We start from the raw sequence: 22,428 nt of genomic DNA on the forward strand, positions 1-22,428 counted from the left end.
ATTTTGGGAGTTTGCAATGTAGAATATTCCGGTTTATACCAAAAATCCCATTTTTTTTTTAATGATATGAATGTTTCAGATACCACAAGACCAGTATGTAACACAGAGTACCAAGATCGTATACAGTTACACGAAAAGACGCACGTTCCCAGCTGCGTGATAGATACATTTTAGTCATACAGCCCAGCAGAAACATGCAGTAATGAACCGGCCTTAACTAGAGGTCACTAAATGGTGGAGAGCAGTCTGTATCTGCACCGAGACGTCATGGGAACAAGGCCCAAAAACTGATAAATAATTCATAACTATCATGTTCTTTCCTAGTCCTAGTTTATGCCACTGGAGTTTTTCGGGAATTCAGAACAATTATATTTGTTATACTCGATGATGTACACACTAAGAAATCAAAGTACGAGACTGTACCTTTTGCTGTCGCTCCAGTTGTACAGTCTCGTACCTTGATTTCTTAGTGTGTAGACGCACACAGGAAGTAGAGCAGAATAATAAATCGGAGCAAAGTAACTTCACCTGTTGAGAAAAAAAAAAAACACTATTATCTAGTAAACAAAAAGAAGAACGAATACATTTTAATTTACACTGTAATATTATACAAATGGATTGAGATAAGTAAATACATAATTATGTCTGTTATGCAGGGCCTGCCCAAGCCTTTATGAGGCCCTAAGCTGAATGTGTAGTCTGTGCTTGATTATTATTAGTATAGTTGTATTATTTACTCCAAACCAGTGTCACTCTTGTATTTTTTAAATTAGAGGGCAGTGAAATCACAAAAGTGGCTCAGTATTCATTTGTACTTTAGTATTTAAAGTGAAGCACTAAGTGTGGTGATACTGAGCTTGAATTAAACTGAAAGTAAACCAGTTTAATGAATGTGTTTTGTTTTTTTTTAACCCTGCACTAAGCAATTTTCAACTCTAAAATAGACCCACATAAATAATTATGTATTTATATATTTAAATATCTAAATATATCTAGATTTCTTTCTTATTTTAAAATGTTTTTTCCTCCACACACCACCAAGCAGCAGCATATTTTGCTTATGCTTGGGCTCAATCGAATGTCTTCAGAACAGTAAAAAAACAAGACAACAATCCTCTGGGAGTCATAATTAACCTCCCATTATGGGATGTTACAGTGTACTTAATGTGTGGGAAGAGTATTTATTTCTCATACTGGTGATGATGTAGTGTTATGTTACATTTACAGTACAGAATCATAACAATACCTTTAGATATTATACCACGTTATGGACCGTTGCATGAGGAGCTTCTCTCTTTCGTGGACTCTTCTGAATTTGAATAAAAATACCCCTGGACTGGACCGATTCACAACGTTGAATTCCAAAGGTTTTGTTTTTTCTTTACTCTTTTGGTTCGTGGTGGCACTTGAGAGGAAGTGATAGGGACAAAAACCCATTGGCCAAGCACCATGTAGCCAGAGATGTGTGTGTGTCAGCTGGGCTTGTCATCTCTCCAAGCTGTCAAGAGAACGTCTGCTGACTGAGGCAGACCAAACCTGCCTTTTATGACCCTAAGGTTACAAGTAGCATCGCTCTTGCTTTCAAATGAACTGTGTAGGCGGACAGCTCTCGTTCCTACACACCAGCACGCGCCGCCGCCTGTCCCTCTCCAGTCCTTTCTTTCTCACTTTCCTTCAGCAATCCTTCCTTTTCTTTTTTGACATCCTGAAAGACAAACACACGCCTGGTCAGGTTTTGTACTGAAAGCGCGGGCGTTTTCCTCTGAAACACTTCACCACAGGAGTGTTTTCCTCAGTGTTTTCCTCCAAATGTAATCATCACAACCTAATCTCGCTTAAAGGGACAATATGTAGTATTTATGGGTTTATATAACCCAAAATCCACTTTTTTATACATATTATGTGCTCCTGCATTGTCTAGTCGCTGTATAATATTCTTTGTTTCATTTTCGTAGTGTTTCAAAAAGTCATTTAAAATAACATGGTTGCGGACCGCGGTCGCATAGCCACTGTTAGCAGCGAGACGCCATGTTTCTGCCGGAGCCTGTAAGGACAAACGCGAGAGAACAAATCAAGCGTCTCTTTACTTGTAGCGGAAGTCCCGCCTCCTCTCTCTCCGCTTCGTCTGCTACGGCCGCGGTAGCTCGTCTTCTCCCTCACCTCACGAACCTCATCTGCTGACACGGAGAAAGACGACGAGGACGACATTTGACCAGCTGCGGATACCGTAGCGCTCAGGGAAGGGAGGGGGTGAGCAGAGCAGCAGGTCTTTGTTGTAAATTTCAGCCTCTCCTCTAGATGGCACTATAAACTACTTACTTCCCCTTTAACCTTTGCTTTTTTTGCGCTCATGGCCGCTTTCTCTACATGCCACCACATTGTGACTTTGTGTGCATTATTGTGACACTCACATACCTGATGCACAGTGGGTGTTTTTTTTTTCTGCATAAAACGCTGCTTCTGCGCATTGTTTTCTACCAGTTTTATTATTTGAGATGTGGCTTTTTATTATATCTAATTAATAATTTATTTCGTTATCCTATTATTCGTCCTCCTGTGAATGAATTCCAATCCAGCGATCATAATATTTTTGAAGTTACTCACTAAGCTGCATTATTGACAGAAAGCCCCCCTCGCATTATTTACTGTATAATAACTCAGCCCCAGGCAGCATTAGGTGATCAGTGTTTCACTCAGAGTTGCCTCGACAAAAGGGAGGATTACCTTTTCCTCAATCTGCTTAACTCCTCATCCCATGAATACGAACAGGCAACCTCGTCGCTCTTTATTTTGTGTCTTAATATCTCTATCTTTCTAGAGTCTCCAATCTCTTGCCGTCTTGTTCGTGTATAGCTAATTAGTACAGGTAGGCGTTAGTGCAGCGTTACATCAGAAGAGACAAGTGTGCAAGCAGGCAGTGGCTTGTTACCTCGATTAGGAAGCGCCCTCGCTTCCCCTGAAAGAGCGCCGCGGTGGAGCTGCGAGGTGCCTCAGCACTGCAGGTTTTGTCATTAAGACAATTAGTGTCGACAAGTGCAACACTAATGATTCTGTAGCTACTGCTGCCTCTGGGCTAAGAGGCCCTCCCCATCTAAAAACGACTCACCACAATATCATGGGCAGGGGATGAAATACAAAAGAAAAAAAAAAACTCTATTAACAATTAATTCCAATTAATGATGCATTATAATGGTATCTATTATTAAATTGTATTTTCCTTTGGGAAAAAAAAAAATTAAAGGCTTGTCAGGTCTAAATAATATTATGATTTTTATTTAAATATTACTGTTTTAGATTGCAGATATAGATGTAAAAAAACAAGAACGCTGTCCTTAACTACAACAAGAATGTGCTTCAAATTTGGATCGTGGCCATTTGCATAAGCCCTGGTGTGTTGTTCTTTGCAATTACTTGAGGGTTTTGTTGTTGTTTTTTTCTCCTCCTCTTGTTTCCTCATCAAACAATCTTAATAAGCATTCGCTCACACCCTGCTACTGCTCAGCTGTGATTGACATAAAACGAAAACGATGGTCCACAAACTGCTCAAGGTTATTGCACTCTTGTCAACACGCTACCCGTTTCTTCCCGTCCACCGTCTCTCTCCTTTCCTGAATAAACAGAATTATGCATCCAGTGGGAAGAAATCACGCAGTTTAATATCTCGGAGTCAGATCCCGCTCATTTATTGAGAACGCACCACACTGCCCATCACACCCGCAGGGGTTTTTCCTCACCCTTCCGACACAATCCGTTTACTTCTCCTCTATCATGAAGGCAGAATAGCAGCAGTTTGTGGCTTATGTGTCGTCTTTTAATGCTAAAGTATATTTTCCACCTTAATGTTTCATCGTCTCTCACCTTTCTCTCCTCCAGCTGTTTTTCTATTTCCCTTGGTCCCATAACCTCATCCAACCGTTTTGTTTGTCATCTGTTGTTGGGTTGAGGACTGTACCACCCCAACCCCCCCCCCCCCCACACACACCAATTCCCACACTAAATATTTTATATTTCTGAATCCATTATTGAAAACACTAAATGAACCATAGCCATCATTTTTGCTCTTCTTTTAAATTATTCAGCAGGAGAGGGGCAGATAAAGAAAATGCAAAAAATATTGATATATTCAACTTTGCCCTCAGAGTTGTGCTTTGCTTTCAGACGGTGGGGGCGACCGACTGTGGTCCTCGGCGTGTGACTGACTCATTTTTAGAGAGATGACAAGCCCCCCCCCCCCCCCCCTTACTTGTTTTTAATGTTGCCACTGTGTGGAAACAGCATCACCACATCTCCTGCTCTATGTCTCTCTTCATTTAGGCTTTTTGAACATCCAGTCGTGGCCCGACAACATGACAGACCTGAGTGTTTTCGCCAACCTGGCAACTATTGGGGGAAGAGCACTGTACAGGTACACACACACCTCAGAACGCAATGGCCTCGCTGTGATTATATTGAGTGTACACTCTTAGAAATAAAAGTGCGAAGTAGAACCATATGAGGGTCTTTGGCTTGTCGTCATAGGAGAACCCTTTTAAAACCCTTTGGTAACGCTTTCTTTTACAGTCACCTAATTACCAGGTATTTACCTGGTAAATTCATAGTAACACAAAAGTGTTACTGGGTTATTACTGATGGTAATAAGAAAGTAAATACAGTAGCACTGTTGCCAAAATACTGGGCATGTATCTGGTAACTATATAGTAAATTATAGTGTGTTATTTGGTAATTACTGCTGTTAATAAGAAGGTATGTACAGCAAAACTATGGCCTAAATGTTGGGTATTCACCTAGTATCTATATGGTAAATTTTAGTGTATTATTGGGTTATAAACTGGTAATAAGCAGGTACCTACAGTCACCTAATTACTAGCTATTTACCCAAGGGGTAACCTAACCCTAACCCAAACTATGTGTGTAAGAACATGGTAATTACATGGAAACAAGCTTGGCTTTCTTTTACAGTACACTTTTACTTTACTTACTGAGTACATTACTGTGTTTTACCATGTATTTTGGCAACAGTTTCACTGTATTTACTTTCTTATTACCCTTGGTAATTACCTAGTAACACTTAATACCTGGTAATTAGGGGACTGTAAAATAAAGCGTTACCAGCCCTTTATTTAGGAAAGGGGCTTTAGAGGGTTCTCTGGATCAAAATGGTGCTTTCTTGGAACCATTAGTGTTTCCAAGAACCTTTGAAAAACCCTTTCTTCTGGAAAGGGTTTTTCAGAAGCAAATGGTTCCAGGTAGAACCTCAGACCTTGTAGAAGGAACCTTTTGGAACCCTTATTTCTAAGAGTGTACTTAACATCATACTTTGTGTTCACACTACAATGGGTAGAATTCAGCCGTTGTACAGGAATGAGAAACTGTTCAAATTATTGAGTAACTTTTTATATCATGAAGACATAATCTAAATGTATTAAAACGTGTAACGACTAATCCAGGGCCTAATTCTTCTTATTCACCATAAATACATAATCCTTCGACAGCTGTTCTTTTTTAGTTTTTGAACCAGTCTGACACGTAACAGCATGCAGCTGCAGAGTAATGTGAGGGGTTTTAATCTGAACCACATTAACATTAAAGAGAGTGGTGCTTTTTTTTTTCCAGATTCCTAAATATGTAGGTTTACATCAGTTAATTTGTGTTATTGTTTCCTCCTCCTTCATAGTAAATTTGCATTGTTTGGTCATCTAAATCCATTATATTCAAGCTTCCTTTGTGTTCCTTTTTTCTTTTATAAACCAACATTAGGGCACTGTGTAATAAAATATATCCCTTAACGATTTTGTTTTGACATTTACAAAGCAAAAATATTTGTTTTAATCTGAATAAATAAATGTTCATTTTAGTAATATGTCCAAAGGTGCTCTAAAAAAAAAAACCCACACAGTGTCTGCGTGACTGAATGCATATGCGAGCTCTTTAGGTGTGTATGTGAGAATGCAAATGAAGGTGTACATACGTGCAATTGTGTGTCATCCGTCTGCACATGGACACAGCAGGCTGCCGCACAAATTACAGCTTGTTTCCCACCTTTGCTTGATCTTGTATACCCTCTGTATAGCTGATGGCTGCATGGCTATGAAAAAATACATACAGAAAAAATATGGATTTTTAAATTGGTATTTTCTGCTGTGACTCATGAGTCTTTAAAAGAAGAATTTTGCATATTTTTGCGAGATGACGTCGGGTATGTTAGTCACACGACCTCCATTAGTCTCGCTTAAGAAATAAATCCATCTTTTCTTCTGCCTTTTCCTCTTTCTTTCTTCTTTTTTTTTTCCCCCTATTCGTAATTCCATTCTGGTTCTGTCTTTCACCTGCACCCATTCTTCTACGTTTCAGTGGGATTTCCCTGCTGGTGTTAAAGCAGCAGGGCATCTCATCACTGCAGCTTCAGTCTCTCAGAGAGATCAGCGCCGGGAACGTCCACATCGCCGAGAACAGTCGGCTTTGCTACTACAACACGGTCAACTGGACGCGACTCTTCCGCGCCGCAAACCAGAAGGTTCTGGTTCGCAACAACAGAAGCCCAGCGGAGTGCTGTAAGTAGAGAACCACATGTTTCACGTTCTAATTGTCTCCCTGCGCCTCAACAGAAGTGTACATCCATCCATCAGAAATTGCCCGCCAGGCTCAGCATTGAGGATCAAAGAGAACAATTATTTCAGTGCAACATCCCAAGGATTCATGAACTTATTTCAACCCACAGGGAAACATTCATTAATGACAAAAATAACCTGTATACACATATTAAACATAGCTGTGTGTACACCAGCATTCCCTAACCACAAAACATTTTGGGTATAACACACCTGTTACAGAGTTGGGTCGAAAGAGCAAATTCAAAATCAAAAACAGTGGAGTCATTTGTCATGCCCTGCAATACAGCTTGTTCAGAAGGCCAATTTGTTTGTTTGTTTAAATCCCATCGAGGCTGAAATGTGAGCTACTCAGAAATCATTTAGCGTCATGTCACTTGTGACCTGTGGAAAAATGTTGGACAAAAACGAAACTCGACGACAATTTAAAGAGCTGAGCGCCAAAGATATGTACGCTTTAATTAATTTCTCATGTTTTGCTGGAATTTAAAGGTGCATTATTTAATAAATCAAAAGCAACTGGCCATAAAATCTTCTTAATGTCACAGAGACTCAGGAATAATGTTCATATAACAAACTGAACTCAACAACAACAACAGTACAGCCAAAATATTTGCATTAAAAAAAATATTTTGCAGACTGCAAATCATGTTTATGTTTTGAAATCATGTTTTGGCATGTGGCGCCACCTACCGCCGTCTATCAATCATTGCAGTCAGTAAAGTCTCAGTTACGTCAGAAAACGAAACCTAAAAGACCTAAAGGTATTTTGAATTTGAATGTAGTAACCGTTTTTGGCCACATTCTTACATATGGCACCTTTAAAGAAAAGTTAGTGATTTTAGAATCAGCACAGTGAAACATGCCCAATCTTTGCAAAGAGTGACCATAGTAATCTATTTAATTCATGATATAATAGTGACAATAATAATAAATTAATGGCTACCATCATTTCAACTAATGGGAACCAGGGGCATTGTTCGGTTATAATTTTGTATTTTAGAGAAACATAATATTAAACTAATTGATAAAGCCCTGATTTTGAATGTCTGTTGACTAAAAGGTTTTGTGTCACTGAATTTTGAATCATGCCCATTGCCCATTATTTAATTGTACTTCTCACTGTTAAGAAGTGTATTTTAACGCTGCATTTCTGTTTTAAACTTTGACTTTCTGCAATCACACGTTGCCGCTCCAGACGCTATCGAGAGAAATGTTCTGCTTTGCCAGACTTTTTTGCATCTATAAAACGACTTACAGATTGAACGACTACAGATAAATACTTTTTTGAGATTTTCTGCACGAACGAGAGGCTCGGCCACTAATGGTCTGTGAGAAATTGAGATTGCTGACCTGATGCAAAATCTGGCTTTAGCTAAAACTCTCTTTTGGATCAATGCTCAAGTTTTGAAACTGAAATCAAATTGATGACTTTGAGCGAAAGGAACATCTGCCACTTCTGGTTACTTTGATTCACTGTGTTCTGTGCGAGCAAGGCATCTTTTTTTTTCGATTTTTCACTGAGCTCCGAGAGACTATATTGACACGGTGAACATTCAGTCGGATATGGACATCCCTTTTATTTTCTGACTGCAATATGAGTGGTGGCTATTTTCTTATCAACATAAAAATAATTCTATAGTACTGTAAATACACAGTTATCAAGAGAAATAGCAAATAACCAATTTGATTAAATGCTTTAGTAGTTTAACTGATCATCACCGGGTATTTGGGAAAAAAAAAACATTCATCCAATAAGTTCCAGTTTTGCTTTAGCTCAAAAGTAATAACTTTTCTGTCACTGTTTAAAAATATTTTTGAATCTCACCATTTAAATTTCTCTTCACTCATTAAGGCCTCAGAGCTTTGATTGCACAACCATACTTTGATATTTTGGATCTGATTGGTAATGATGTTCTAAATCTTCAAATGCTAAGTTCAAGTTTGGTCTTGCTTTGGTTTGGTTTGAGTGTTTCTCAGAAAACGTCTGCTCACTTTGTTTCCATGAATAAACCATCATGAAGAAAGTTTTCAGTCGCCAGACATTTTTATCAGGACAAATATTTGACAAAAAGAGAATTTTAAAACCTGCGGCTTAGTTCTTGAACTTACTTTTGAGTGATGTGTCTTTAGCAAAGTGTGAGTTTTTTTAATGATGCTGTAGTAGAGGGAAGCATGAAAAGATCTCAAACCACCAGAGAGAAAGTTCACCGGCACTCAGGATGTTTGATATGATATTTCACTACTGCAGTTGTCTCTGCAAAGCCTTGAAGCCCATGCACTGCACACATAGTAAACCTGTGCATGTAAAAATTGCTTTTTAGACCCTTCCCTCCCTCCTTTCCCCCAGGATTCATGCAGACTTCAATGAGTCTCTTGTGGGCATGTTTGTGATATGGAGTCTTGTTGATCTCACACCGTGGAAACCTCAAATAAAATGCCTTTGTTAGCAAGGGATTCTTTTTTTTTATTACACATTAACACATCTATTTTTATTATTGCACATTTTTTGCCATTCAGTCAGGGATTCTTAAGACTCGTGGTACTTTTTTAGAAATTATAAAAATTAGTAATTGTTCACGATCTTTATGATCATTTTCAACAAGTGGAACCCACTCCTGAGATTTAAAATTTGCATCATGCATCATTCAAAAATTGACCCAGACTCAGTCTTTTTTTTTTTTTATCGGTGCTCTACGCAGGCAACAGTTAGGGTCCACTACACCTCTCCCCTCAGGTTTTTGTTTATCATCCCTTATTGTTTTATCTCTTGTTATGTTTGTGTTTCTTTGCTCCTAATTGTCCTTCCCTCCCTTTTCCATCTGACCTTATACATCCTTCTTGGCTCCTCGCCTGCCAACCTCAACCCCATGGACTTCTTTTTACCATCAGAAACATCTGGAGTTGACATCTTGTTGTGTAGTTTAAAATTTCAACTGCCACCTTTTTTCCTCCCTTGTTTATTTCCTTTGATCATCAGCGAATCCTTCCTCCTTGTCGACCCCCATGACAAGGCTACTGTGTCTGCACACATGTATGCAGTCCTTGTATTTCTCTCCGCTCGGTCGGTTTTCTGACAAAACTGGAAAGCCCAACAGAGGTATTTTGTTTCATGTGAAAGGCAAAGCTTTCATTCTCTGGCCTCAAAAGAAAAACTTCCCTCCTTGTATCTGCATCCTTTTCTGTCTGAATTTTGAAGTCTGCTGTACATCCTTACATCTGATTTTGAGGCACGGACCTTGGCTTGCATGTGGCCAGGAGAGGAGAGGACAGGAGACTTGAAGCTTGTTTGTAAATCCACCAATAAGGTGGAAATATCGCCTGACACAGACGGTCATGATAAAAGTGCATCAGTGGCGTTGTCACTGGGTTACTTCAACAGTCTCATTTTGTTGCCGTAACACTCTCAGATGTTCCCGACCTTTGTAGAACTGAGCGCTGAAAGGGGACAAAAGAGCGGCAGCGAGACATAAGAGACACAGACACAAGGAGATAATAGAACAGAGTAGATGTAATGGCCTAAGTCTTTCGGTCGTACAGAAATAGAAACGGCAGAAAGAGGAATAGCTGCAAACAGATTGTTCTCTGCGAATGAGGTTGGAAGGACAGACTTTTTCTTTCTATGGCTGAATGCAATTCAAAAATGATCGGAGGTGGGCTTTAATGTGGCCGTCTAAACAACAGTGCTTTGTTTACAGGGTTTGTGGATCTGTGTGTTGAAAGAAGAAAAGTAATATTTTCAGATGACAATCTTCTTTAATAATTAGTCTATAATCAGGAAATATTAGCATTGAGCACAGCCATTTTTAAATGTCATGTTGAAAGTAAAACAAAAACTGCTGCAGGTTTGGTTTCGGGGCTTCGTCAGCATTTTCTTTGGCTTGGTCAGGTTTGGATGGAAAAACACTGTTCGAGGCCTCGCTTTATTGCAATTGTCCCTGCTATCGTTTGAGACCTTCTTACAACAATTAACAACTGCTCAGTGTGGGCCGAGACTCACAAATGGCATCTGTGCCTTTTTAATAAATAATGTGATCCTGTTGAGTTATTTTATATTGAGATAATGTTGGGGAGGCATTTTAGGGTTTATTTCCTGTCTCTGTACCAACATAGTCATCAAATCCCCGCAGCTCTTTAAATGACATTTGATTTCTCTTGTCTCTGTCTCTGTGTACTGAGCAGCCAGGGAGCACATGGTGTGTGACCCACTGTGTTCGGACGCAGGATGTTGGGGTGCTGGCCCAGACCAATGCCTCACCTGCAGATTCTTCAGCCGTGGACGCACCTGTGTGGATTCTTGCTATCTTTATGAAGGGTAAGTTGTTTTGCTCCAAGGAAAAGTGTGATGATTACGAATGGTTAAAACTTTGGCACGTTGATTGGATAAATATGTACACAAGTATCCAACATGTACCTTTGCTAATGTTTAACCAGGATACCCCTATACCCCTTAAGCCAGGGGTGTCAAACTCATTTTCACTGAGGGCCACATCAGCATAATGGTTACCCTCAAAGGGCCAGATGTAACTGTCATACAGAATAAATGTAACCAAATATAATGTAAAATAAAGGTAACTACTCCTTACTACTTACTTATTCAAGTTACAAATATGATGAATTAGAGCTCTAACCCGGTCCGCAATGGTATTTCTTGACTAACTAACATTTTGCTGTGATCACAGTCTCAATCTCAATCTCAATGTGTGTCATTGTCACTTCCGGGGTAACGCAATCGCCATGCATTGTGGGAAATGTAGTTTATGGTCAACGCACGCCTTAAAGCAGCATAGGCTTATTTTAACACAGATTTTTAAGACCAATTAATCACTCGCGGGCCACATAAAATGACGTGGCAGGCCACATCTGGCCCCCGGGCCTTGAATTTGGCACATGTGACTCTGGGATGTGCAACTATGATCATGGCTCATGTTGTAAAGTACAAGTAACTTTGGGAAAATGTCTCCCAAACAGCGTTAAATCACATGTAAAATCAATGGAAAATCATATGAATCTAAGATGAGAAACTGAATTTTGACCAAATTGTAAGAAGATTGAACACTTTTCATGTTGAGTTGTTCACATATCAAAACTTCATTGTTTTTCTGTTACAGCCTTACACTGTGCCACTTTGTACATAGACTCATTTTTCAGTAGACGCTATTATCAAAAATAGAGGAAACTACCATGTCTGGACCCCCTCATATGATACGTGGAGCTTCTAAATCTTGACAAGATACCAGAAAAGTCACCTCTTGAGTGCAACTGCTGTAGCACGTCGACAAAAATATGTTAGCTAGTATAAAAAGAGAAAGTATAAGAAAAGCAAAACAAAAATTAATGGAATGATCAGTCATAATATATTGTATAGGATTTCATAGACAAACTGCAGCCCTATGTTGTTATCTCTTCTCATCGTCTGGGACAATTGATAGACGGTCCAACAGCACCTTTGTCAATAAACCACATAGTGTGCCAGATAAATCAACAAAAATACAAATCTGGAGGACATCCACAGATACAGAAACATAAAGGATAAGTAAAAAAAAAAAATGCTCATGCCTCATTCTTGTTATCACCAATACCACATGTTTGTTGGATATTTCCGCCTGGAGCTGGTCCTTCTTATGCCATTCTTGTTCTCGGGATCAAGGAAATCAATGACCCAGTCCAAGTCCATGACTCTGCTTATGCTGCGTGAAGGTTTTTACAGGACAAAAAAAAACCAGGTTAATTTTATGTCACAGAGCCTTTATCAGTGTTGTAATATGGAACAAAAAAGACTTCATCAAGCTGTTTTAAATGGTGTTCCTACTAGATGTTAATTTCTTTGCTGCTCAATTAAAATTTTTCACATTTGCGTGGGTTCTCAGAGCTGTTTTCGATCATTCAATTCAGAATTCGGGTTATGATATCAAACCGCCAGGAAATCCCTGCCTGAAGTCCTCAGAGTTCACTTTATAATTCCACCGGTATAACTTTTGCTTTTCACGTTTTCGCCGTCTTCATTCTTTCATACAATAACTTGCAGGTTACTAGCGCTGGAAAGATCAAACTGATTTCTGTATGAAGAAGCCGACAGAGCCCTGCAAAAACATCCCCTCTGAAGTTGAGGAAAGTGAGGTAGCAGTAAATTGTGTTCAACAGATCGAATCAAGGAAAAACAAAAACAATTCAACTGATTTCAGCCTGGAATTTTTTAGAAGATGGAAGATCTGATGCATAACCTGCTCATTTAAAGTTACAATAAAGCTGAAGAACAGCTAACGGCTCTTTGTGGCAGCTGCGATGTTTGTCCTGTTTAGCAGGAACTCGATATTAAAATCACCATGATATTGAAAGCCAGGAGAACAATTTAGGACATTGTTGTACAACTCCGGATTCAGACGGCACCCCAGCAGAGAGTAAAATTGATCAGGGTCTCTTTAATTCTCTCCACCTCGCAATGAAAGGTGATGAGACCTGCTCGCCTGGTGAGTTTTAATAATAACATTTTAGATTTATTACTGTTAGAATGACGCCTTTAAATGTTAGCTCCATGAGCAAATGGGTTTGGCAGCCACATTGGAGTGGAATGAGAAAGGGGCCTGAAGGTGCTTATAGGGCAGGGGGGCTAGGCGTGTCACTGCGTGTCACAGTCACTGCTTGCGCACGGGGCCACGCCCTGCCTACCTGTCCACCTGCACGTCACCAGCACGACCACATATTATAACGTCCAGTGTGCATGACCACAACGTGGCGTAAAAAGGAACAAAGTCGAATGTCGTCGAGTATGTTTGAAATTTTACTTAAAATGTGATTATTTTTTTTTCTTAAACTTGGTTACGTTTAAAGGTGCATTATGTAAAAAATCTAAAGCAAGTGGCCATAAAATCCTCCTAATATGTCACAGAGACTCAGGAATAATGTTCATATAACAAACTGAACTCACCAACAACAACAGTACAGCCAAAATATTTGCATAATTTTTTTTTTTTGCAGACTGCAAATCACGTTTATGTTTTGAAATCATGTGGCGCCACCTACCGCCGTCTACCAATCATTGCAGTCAGTAGAGTCTCAGCTGCCGAGCAACCACGGGTTGCCAGTTACGTCAGAAAACGAAACCTTAAAGACCTCTGTATTTTGAATTTGAATGTAGTAACCGTTTTTGGCCACATTCTTACATATGGCACCTTTAAAAACCACTGACACACATGCAGTATTAATTAAATTGTGCATTTACTTTTCTTTCATTTCCATTTGTGTCTTAACTTTGGTCATACAGCTGCAAAACACATGAACATGTGCGTTCAGTCATCTGAAATATGTTTGGAATTGGTGTGCGTGTGTTTGTTTGGTTTTTAATGTATGTAATGTATTAATTTTTTTTAAACTTCATGCTAATATGTTGGTGCATCTTTGTCACAGACATGGAGACAGACAGACAGACAAAATACAGAGAAGCAGCACAAGCATCAGCGATATCTTCCACTGCAGCCTTCATTAATTCAACCAGCACACACCCAGACAAAGGCTTACCTCCCTTGCCTCCTGGAAGGTTTTCTGAAGGCTAGATGAAGCATAATTAATACTAATTTGATTTAGATCCCACTGGAACAGTGGCTTTTTTTCTTCTTTTTTTCTGAGATGGAACATTCTGTTTCATTGTACCGACCAAGTGCCCAGAAGTCCTTCTCCTTGTCCTGTAGTGACAAAGGCAAAGTGCCAACGCTCTTGCATTATGGTCAATTTTAATGACTTTTGGAGGCCACTCTGGTGTTCTGCTATTATGAGGGGATTGTAGAAATTGAATAATGAGACACTTAATTGAATTGATTTTTTTGAAAACATTGTACCCCTCACTGATATTGAACCTTTGAAATGTGTCAACCCTGTGCGATGTCATTCAGAATCGCTGTTAACGAATTAGCTACAATGCCTGTGTGTGTAGTAGTAGTAGTGGAAGGGTTAGGATTAGGTTTAGTTCAGGGTAAGGTTCATGGTCAGGGTGAGGCATTGAGTTAAGAATGCATCTTGAGTAAGAAGTGTTTCCATCAATTGTGAGAACGATTTGAACAGGATGATCCAGACAAAATTTGTCTATTAATCTTTCTTCTCCAAATCAAACTCCTGAAATAATTGAGAATGTTATTGATCCAATCACTTAAGATTTCCCCGCAATTCATGACTGAAAACATGAACCCAGAAGGAACTCTATTTTTTCTGTCATGTGTTGGTGCTTAATTACACGTTCTTGTCAGTCAGCCAATACTTTCCCTGAAAATAGAATTTATATATATATTTTAAATACTGGTTTTCTTTGCAAGGTTTTCTTCAAAATTATATTTATACACAGTATGCACTACATTTACCTTTTGTGGTATGGTATTATAGCTGTTGCTCATACTGTGGGTCCTCTCAACACCTGCTGGATACAAAAACATTCACTCCAAAGATTGTATAATGTATGTGCTGAAGTAGTTTGATTTCACGGAGATGACTTTTGCTCATTGTTTTAGCTTCCTTCAACAACAGGCTGTACAGGATTTAGTGTCTCTGTTCTACAATATTGGCTGAAGGAATAATGTTTGCCCCCCCCATGTCTCTCACCCTGTTTCTCATTCTGTCCCCAACCCGACCTAATCCCTCTCTTCCCCACTTTCCTCCACCTTTCAGAGATATTCGAGAGTATGCCAATGGCTCTGTGTGTGTGGAGTGTGACGCCCAGTGTGAGCGAACCGACGACGACTCTTTGACCTGCCACGGTCCGGTAAGCTTGTTTCTATAGGCAACAATATTGATGCGGTCTGAAGCATTAGTTTCGCTCACTGGTCTCCATGTAGACAGCAAAGAGGGCTGTTGTTTGAGCAGATTGTGCACATTTACATGAATCTGAGCGGAAAAGCCTTCTCAAAGAAAAGCAGTAGCATGTGGCGGAATCATTCTGTGTCGTAATATGACTATAATAACACTTACATAGACAGTTTTTGTGAATCAGTTATCATTTGTCTAAAGGTTAAAATGCTTAAATAGTGTGTATATATATGTATATGATTTTAAGCTAAATATTTAAGTTTCTTTGTATATATTGTGTTGTTGTGCCAAAGCAAATTCCTCATATATAACTTACTTGACAATAAATCTGTTCCTGATTCTGATTTTGATTCTAAACAAGTATATTTTGATTTAATTTTGGCTGCTTTTTTTTTTGCATTACTATGTTAAAACGTGCAGTATATACAGAGGCTTTAAGAATGTAGACATCTGACTTGATGTGTTTTTCATTTTCACCAACTATCTAAACACACTTGAGCAAAAAGTACTCTGAATGTTTAAAATCTGATTGAATTTGTGAATTTTGGGAATACGTCACAGTTCAGAGTTCACTAGGCTTGTTTTTATGAACAAAAAGAAATGAAAAACGGTTTATTTTGTGACTTCTGCACAATTATTGCTACTTGAGATGAGCTATAATGAGATATACAATGAATCAAAACGTTGACTCAACAACACATAAGAAGACAAAAAAAAAACACGCGCATTTCTTAAAGCCTGAATATGTGACCTATAAACACACACACCCAGGATGTCCATATAAGGAGTTATGTATTATTCCCACAGCAATTGACCATGGGTGCACCTGTGGCACAGATCCGTGCACAGAGGGTTAAAGTTGACACCTTCTCTCTCTGGCAGTATTATATCATCTGCGATCTTCACAGACATGAAGGTTCTCAGTCAGCCAGGTTATAGACTTCTTCTATAGTTGTAGCTGTAGACGCTAGAGTTGAAGACTTTTCACCTCTCATCCAAGAGGCTTCTTCTGTTTTGAGGTATTTAACCTCCGAGGAGTCAATTCATGAACATTTGATGTTGTTATAGCACACTACTGTATACCTGAATACAGTAAAACAAATATATTCTTATAATCCTTAATGACTACTGAAGATCATTGTCATATTATTAGAAGCTATCATTGATCCCAATGCCCCTTTGTTTCTCTTTTTTTGGGTTGGAAAAGTTGTCTGTATCATTATTTAAAATCTTGTAAATCCCTCCTGATTACGCCTAATCCTGCTTTGAAACGTGTTTTTTTTTTTTTGTGGCTGCCTGTTAAGCCTTGAGTATAAGCTCTCTGACACCACAAAGAGTGATGATCAGAAATTATTACACAGGCAGACAAATTTAAATAGTAGGCTACTGTAGCGTACAGTAGCTGTGACACAGGAGATGGCAGCTCTTTTTGGACGCAGAGTGCTTGTTTGTGCGTGTCACATAAATTAGCTTGTTGATGTGAAGGAATTATTAGAGATGCACACGTGTGCGCGCACACTCATAGGTAGACACTTATAAAAGGTCATGGCTCAACTCTATAGGCAGTGAGAGCAGTGAGACTTTCAATTTGCATAATTATACTGCAGCGTTGAATGGAAGAGGGAGAGAAGTATTCCTATACGCACTCGCACGAAACTTGCGTGCGTGCACCCGCGTTACTTTAATCGTATAAACCTTCAGCCACTTGTCAAAGCATGGTTATCTGTCGTCAGTCTCACCTCTTTAACCTTGCCATTTCCCTTTTTTTTTCTATTGAGAACAGTGTGTGTGTGTGTGTGTGAATCTCTTTACTCTCCATGTACTGTATTTGTCACTGTACAAAATACATATCCATGCAGTGTTTACATTTGTGCAGGAACATCCTTGCATGTGAGTGAAATGTTGTGGTTGCTGATTTGATTTCCACCCGCCGTGTTGCATACACTGTGTGTGTGTGTGTGTGTGTGTGTGTGTGTGTGTGTGTGTGAGTGTCTCTGAGATGTTCTATAAGCCTGGTGATGATACGGATCCTGTCTGGGAGAGCTTTTCGCCTCTTGTCTTTTCCTCCCCTACCTCCTCCCTTACCTATATTAGCTCCATAAATCCTGTTCTAGGCGGATTGTTATGGTCATTGTGTGTGCTGTGAGCGATGGTTATTATCTGCCTGCTCCACTCACACTGCTTTATGTGTCTTGTCTGCTGCTCTCGTCCTCCTTCTCCCTCCTTCTCCTTCTTTTGCTCTGCGTTTTTCGCCCTGTATCTCACTCTCTCTCATGACTCTCTCCGCCTGCTCGGTTATGCTGCATCCATGTCCACTGGCTTCATTTTTCAACAGTATTTATTCCACTTTTCCTACCCTTTTTCATTTGTTGTTGGTCGGCTTATGCTGTTTCTCTCCCTGCGCCCGTGCTGCACAGATTTAACTCCAAAATTTTAATCTAAGCAGCTGCTGACAAAACTGCGCAAGACACATCTCTCATGTAGGAATAAACCCAGTAACCTCTCTATTTTATTAACTGAGGTGACCACATCTCGTCTGTGACTGACAACTGTCACAGTTTTGAATGCAAGTTTGCCCAGAGAGAGTCCACAGTGAACATGTTGTCTCCACATCCACTAGTGATGGAGTCATGAAGATGTCAGAATTGCTGGGAAAGTTTTATGAAAAATGGATCACGTCACTTTAATTTCAAAAAACACCAGTTATGGCATATTATAACCTAAATCACCAGCTGGAATTCTGCAGAAAATAATAGATACCAGGTAGCTTAAATGGCAGAATGAGTGATTTTGACAGCAATAAGTCATTTAGGTTTTTAAAATGAGATTTTTCTACAAAACCAACCTTTTCTCTCTCACTTCCTGTAGGGCCCAGATCATTGTGTGAAATGCGTTCATTTCAAGGATGGTCCAAACTGTGTGGAAAAGTGTCCTGACGGCCTCCAGGGTGCCAACAGCTTCATCTTCAAGTACGCTGAAACAAACAATGAATGCCATCCATGCCACAGCAACTGCACACAGGGGTAAGTGCAAAGAAAAATGAATTACCCTATATTGATGTCATTATTTTACTAGATAAAACAACAACAAAATAACACTTTAATGGGGAAAATCAATTGAAATTATTGTCTGAAAGATAATTTAAAGTGTGTTTATATGTAACTTATGTTTTAAATGTCAAACAACCTTAGTCTAACAAAGACAACACGTCTGTAACATGAAATGAAATGGTAACGTAAAACATGAGAGGATAAGAGGAAAGGTTACAAGTTAGAGGAGTTAGTGAAGTACCGCGCGACACTCTCCAATGCTCACTAGCCAGTGATCTCTCGGTGTAATATTCTACAAGTTGTTGGTGAGACATCATTTTGTATTTAACTCCTGTGGGAGTTTATGTCACCCCCTTGAATGTTATTCCTCCTCTTCTGAGTGACAGCTTCCAGCTCGCCCGAGCATAACAATGTATCTGTAAATGAAAAACACCATGGCTGACACTTTGTCACAAGTAAAGCTTCATAAGCAGGTCTGCCTCTCAAAAAAAACACAGGCTGAGGGAGGGCGACGGAAAGCGGAGAGAGACAATGATAGAGAGGGAAACAGACAGAATCACAATGAAACCAATATTCCCTTCTTCTAAACATGCTGAAGACCCACCAAGTCTGTCAGTCGTGTAAGATTGTGCCAGTCGTGCATAGTCTGTGTGAAAGATTCACAGCTTTTTATTCAAAGGTATAGCTTTTTGTTAAAGTTGTCACTCTAAAAGCGAGCAAAGAATGAAGTTGGAGCTGAAAATGATGATGTACGAAGGTTTTTAGAACATAGTGAATTATTTTCACTAAATTAAGTTTTTGAGTCACGCAAAATAGAAGAGAGAATATTGTGATATCACTTTTTTTTTTTAGTCTCCCATGTTACCAGCTGCTGTGTACAAAGCCACATTTCCATTTTAATAGTGAGGGTAAACATGTCTATGCCTGGCTCATGGTTCAAAAGGGTTTTGCTTGGGTAATTGTGGGTCTGCTTGTGGCGTTAACACCTTGCTGGTTCGGTGGATTAGGCAGATAGTAAGAGAGAAAGACTTATCTGTGGAGGTTCTGCAATTGCTCAAAATGAAAGTGTGCATACAGAGACGGTCTGTGTGTGTGTGTGTGTGTGTGTGCAGGTGTAAATTGTTATCTTGTGAAAACGGCGACTGTAATCGATTGTTTTTTCTGTCCGACACGGGACAAACACCGACCATTATTGTAAAACAATTCTGACTCTAACCCTAACCCTAACCCACTCCGACTCTTAATGAATGTTTTGCGTGAATCCCCTAAGCAGGGTCTCATTATTTTCATATACTCTGTGAAAATGTTTAACTTGTGCTCATCCTATGTTCCCTACTTAGGTGCATTGGACCAAGACTACAGGACTGTATTGGCTGGATGGACAGGTAGACATGATTTTTTTCATTCAAACCCCACTCACATGTAAACGCACATAGACATGCAAGGCAAGTGTCACAGTTAAGCATAGTCTGTGATTAATAGCGAGTTTTAAGGCCCCTCAAAAAATCCTGTGAATGTCCTTAAAGCCTATCTGTGCATACTAGAGAATGAGAGAGAGAGAGAGTGTGTGTTTGTGTGTAAGTGTGCACAAGCAATTTGCCTGGTGCTTGATAAATTGGTAGTGCTTTAGCTTTTGTTCTGAGGCTCTGGGGGAGAAAAGGCGAACAAAATGCCGCTAACAGTTTACTGCAAATGAATTCAAGGTTTCGCAAGAGAAACAGTTTGGTATCAGGTGGCACCGAGAATTGTGTCTCAGAGAGATGATTGCAAAAAAAAAACAACAACAAAAAACAAAACAGGAACAAATAAAGGCTGATAAGCAAGAATGAGCATTCCACATATCTTCACACAGTATTTACTCCGTATACTGAATCTTGAGTCCAGATTCTAAAAGAAGGCATAGGATTCTTTAAAGGTCCCATATTATGCTAAATCAACTTTTTAATCATTTAAATCCTTATATTTGTGACTCTGGAGGTCGTATCAGTTGGCAAAGTGGGAAAAAAGATGACTCACTCATGTTTTTGTGGTCCTCCTCAGTCTAAGTACAGGAGTTAAAACTCCTGTAAAAGCTAAATTCCTGGAATTGTTGTCTCACCGGGCTCTGCTGTGGTGCTTCATCCTATTATGACCAAAGCATGTCACAGACATGTTTATTAGGACACCAGGGAACTAGTTTCACTTGGAGAATCTCTAACATTTTTTTCCTTATCATCTGACAAGATCGAGATGACCACAGCTGTAGATGCCATTCAGCTAATCCAGGTTCAGTTGCCTGCTCGGGTGTCAAACATCTTATTAATCCTTTACCTGCTGGATGTATTGACTTCTGAAAATGAATGAGAGTGGCATATCAGAAACAGATGATTACACTAATCCTTCAAAGGCCGTCGTTCTACTGGCTTTAATATGCAGTTTGTACATGTCTAATTAAACTGATTTACTCGGTATCTGTCACTTACTCGTGCAGTACTTGATCTGATAAAAGAGACGAGAAATACTTCCGCTGTCATGTTCCACTGTGCAGTTTCTTTACATCTAGTTCAGCGGTCTGTTGTCTCTTGCGTTTCCCTATTGGTTCCATGGTTTTTTAAAATACTGATGTTCTTGTAATTGGGGAGAAATGTTGCATTTAATGTGATCAAACGCATCACTGACCTGTGGCTTTCTGGGTGATATTCCGAGGTGGTGCGGTATGTCTTGGGAATTTGAAGTTTCATATGATCAGTCAGGAGACCTGTTAATGTCAGTTGGAAAAAAAAACTAAGTAAGTGAAGCATGCAGAGTGAATTAGATAATGTACAGTGAATCTCGGTGCTCAAATTACATTTAGTCATGCATCAAGTCCTTTGTGGCCTTTACTGCTCATGTGTTCTATGAGGCTATTTTTAGCTCGACTGTGTCCTTGAACAGTGGCCATCAGTGATGGGCATGAAACATTAACATATATTCATACAAATACAAAAATCAAATCACCATTGGTTGGTGTAATCTTTGGAATGAATCTAATGGTCACTCTGGACAATTATTTGACAGAAGCTTTAAAAGAAGAAGAACATTTTTGATGTATATTTGTGTCCGTCAGTGACTATTGGTCACAATGAAATACAAAAAAACTATACACACATAAGGTGCATCATAAAATTAACACAACATTCAACCAATTTGATTATCTTTTTTCTTTCTTACTGCATTTTATTTTGTCATAAAAACATACTATTTCCTCAAAATTGTGTGGTTAAATAATTATGTTTTGTCAGATTACATAATAATCCTTACAATTACAATAAGGATGGGAGGTGGTGCTACAAACTGACATTTAAGGGACAACAGAATGGGATGACCTTTTCAACAAATGCCCAGTGAGAAGCAAAGATGTGTACGTTAGGAACAAGCTGAACATTTTAGAATCAATGTAATGACGACACTTTATAATTACTGATACATTACAATATGGATCCATCTAAGTTCCCCATGATTTTCTCCTGATGGCAAATAACGGGAAATGAGGGAGATTGGAGAGTTATAAACAGGTCATAAACATGTCCAAATCACAGCACTTTTTTCTACTGATATGGAGCAGAACCCTGAATAAATTCTGACCAAATTAGGTTCGTTAATTTAAAATATGTGATGTGGGAACTTCTGCTTATTTCAGTTTGGGGAATATATCAGAAACTTACTTTAGAATCTTGATTTCAAATGACAGCGTCAGTGTGATGCTGAGAATTCACTTTGATGGTAATTTCCATGTTTTTCATCTCAGCCTTGGTTTTAGCGAGAGGGCATGGAGGGATATTTGTTACCAGATGAAGCTCAGTGCAAATTCAGATTAAAAATGAAGGCGAAGGTTTTTTTTTTTTAAGGATCATCCACATTGACTTAAACTTGTTTTTGTGTGAGCACATGAGAGTTTAAGGAAGATGCCACCTTCTATCCATTCGTCCTCTTCCGCAATCCTCATCTTTGTCCCTTCT

General features: G+C 39.2%; 1 protein-coding gene across 3 annotated transcripts in view; it reads left to right on the forward strand.

Moving 5' to 3' along the window:
* erbb4b (erb-b2 receptor tyrosine kinase 4b) overlaps positions 1-22,428 on the forward strand; it is a gene marked incomplete at both ends in the record, with an annotated part of 268,165 nt that overhangs the window by 177,471 nt on the left and 68,266 nt on the right. For all 3 annotated transcript variants that reach the window (XM_083908815.1, XM_083908817.1, XM_083908816.1), the window contains 6 exons: positions 4,315-4,405; positions 6,352-6,551; positions 10,791-10,923; positions 15,264-15,357; positions 18,270-18,424; positions 19,792-19,836. In XM_083908815.1, the coding sequence (XP_083764941.1) occupies positions 4,315-4,405; positions 6,352-6,551; positions 10,791-10,923; positions 15,264-15,357; positions 18,270-18,424; positions 19,792-19,836 (718 nt within the window). The remainder of the gene's footprint in view (positions 1-4,314; positions 4,406-6,351; positions 6,552-10,790; positions 10,924-15,263; positions 15,358-18,269; positions 18,425-19,791; positions 19,837-22,428) is intronic.

This window comes from Microchirus variegatus (assembly GCF_963457635.1).
Source record: "Microchirus variegatus genome assembly, chromosome: 22".
Lineage (NCBI taxonomy): Eukaryota > Metazoa > Chordata > Actinopteri > Pleuronectiformes > Soleidae > Microchirus > Microchirus variegatus.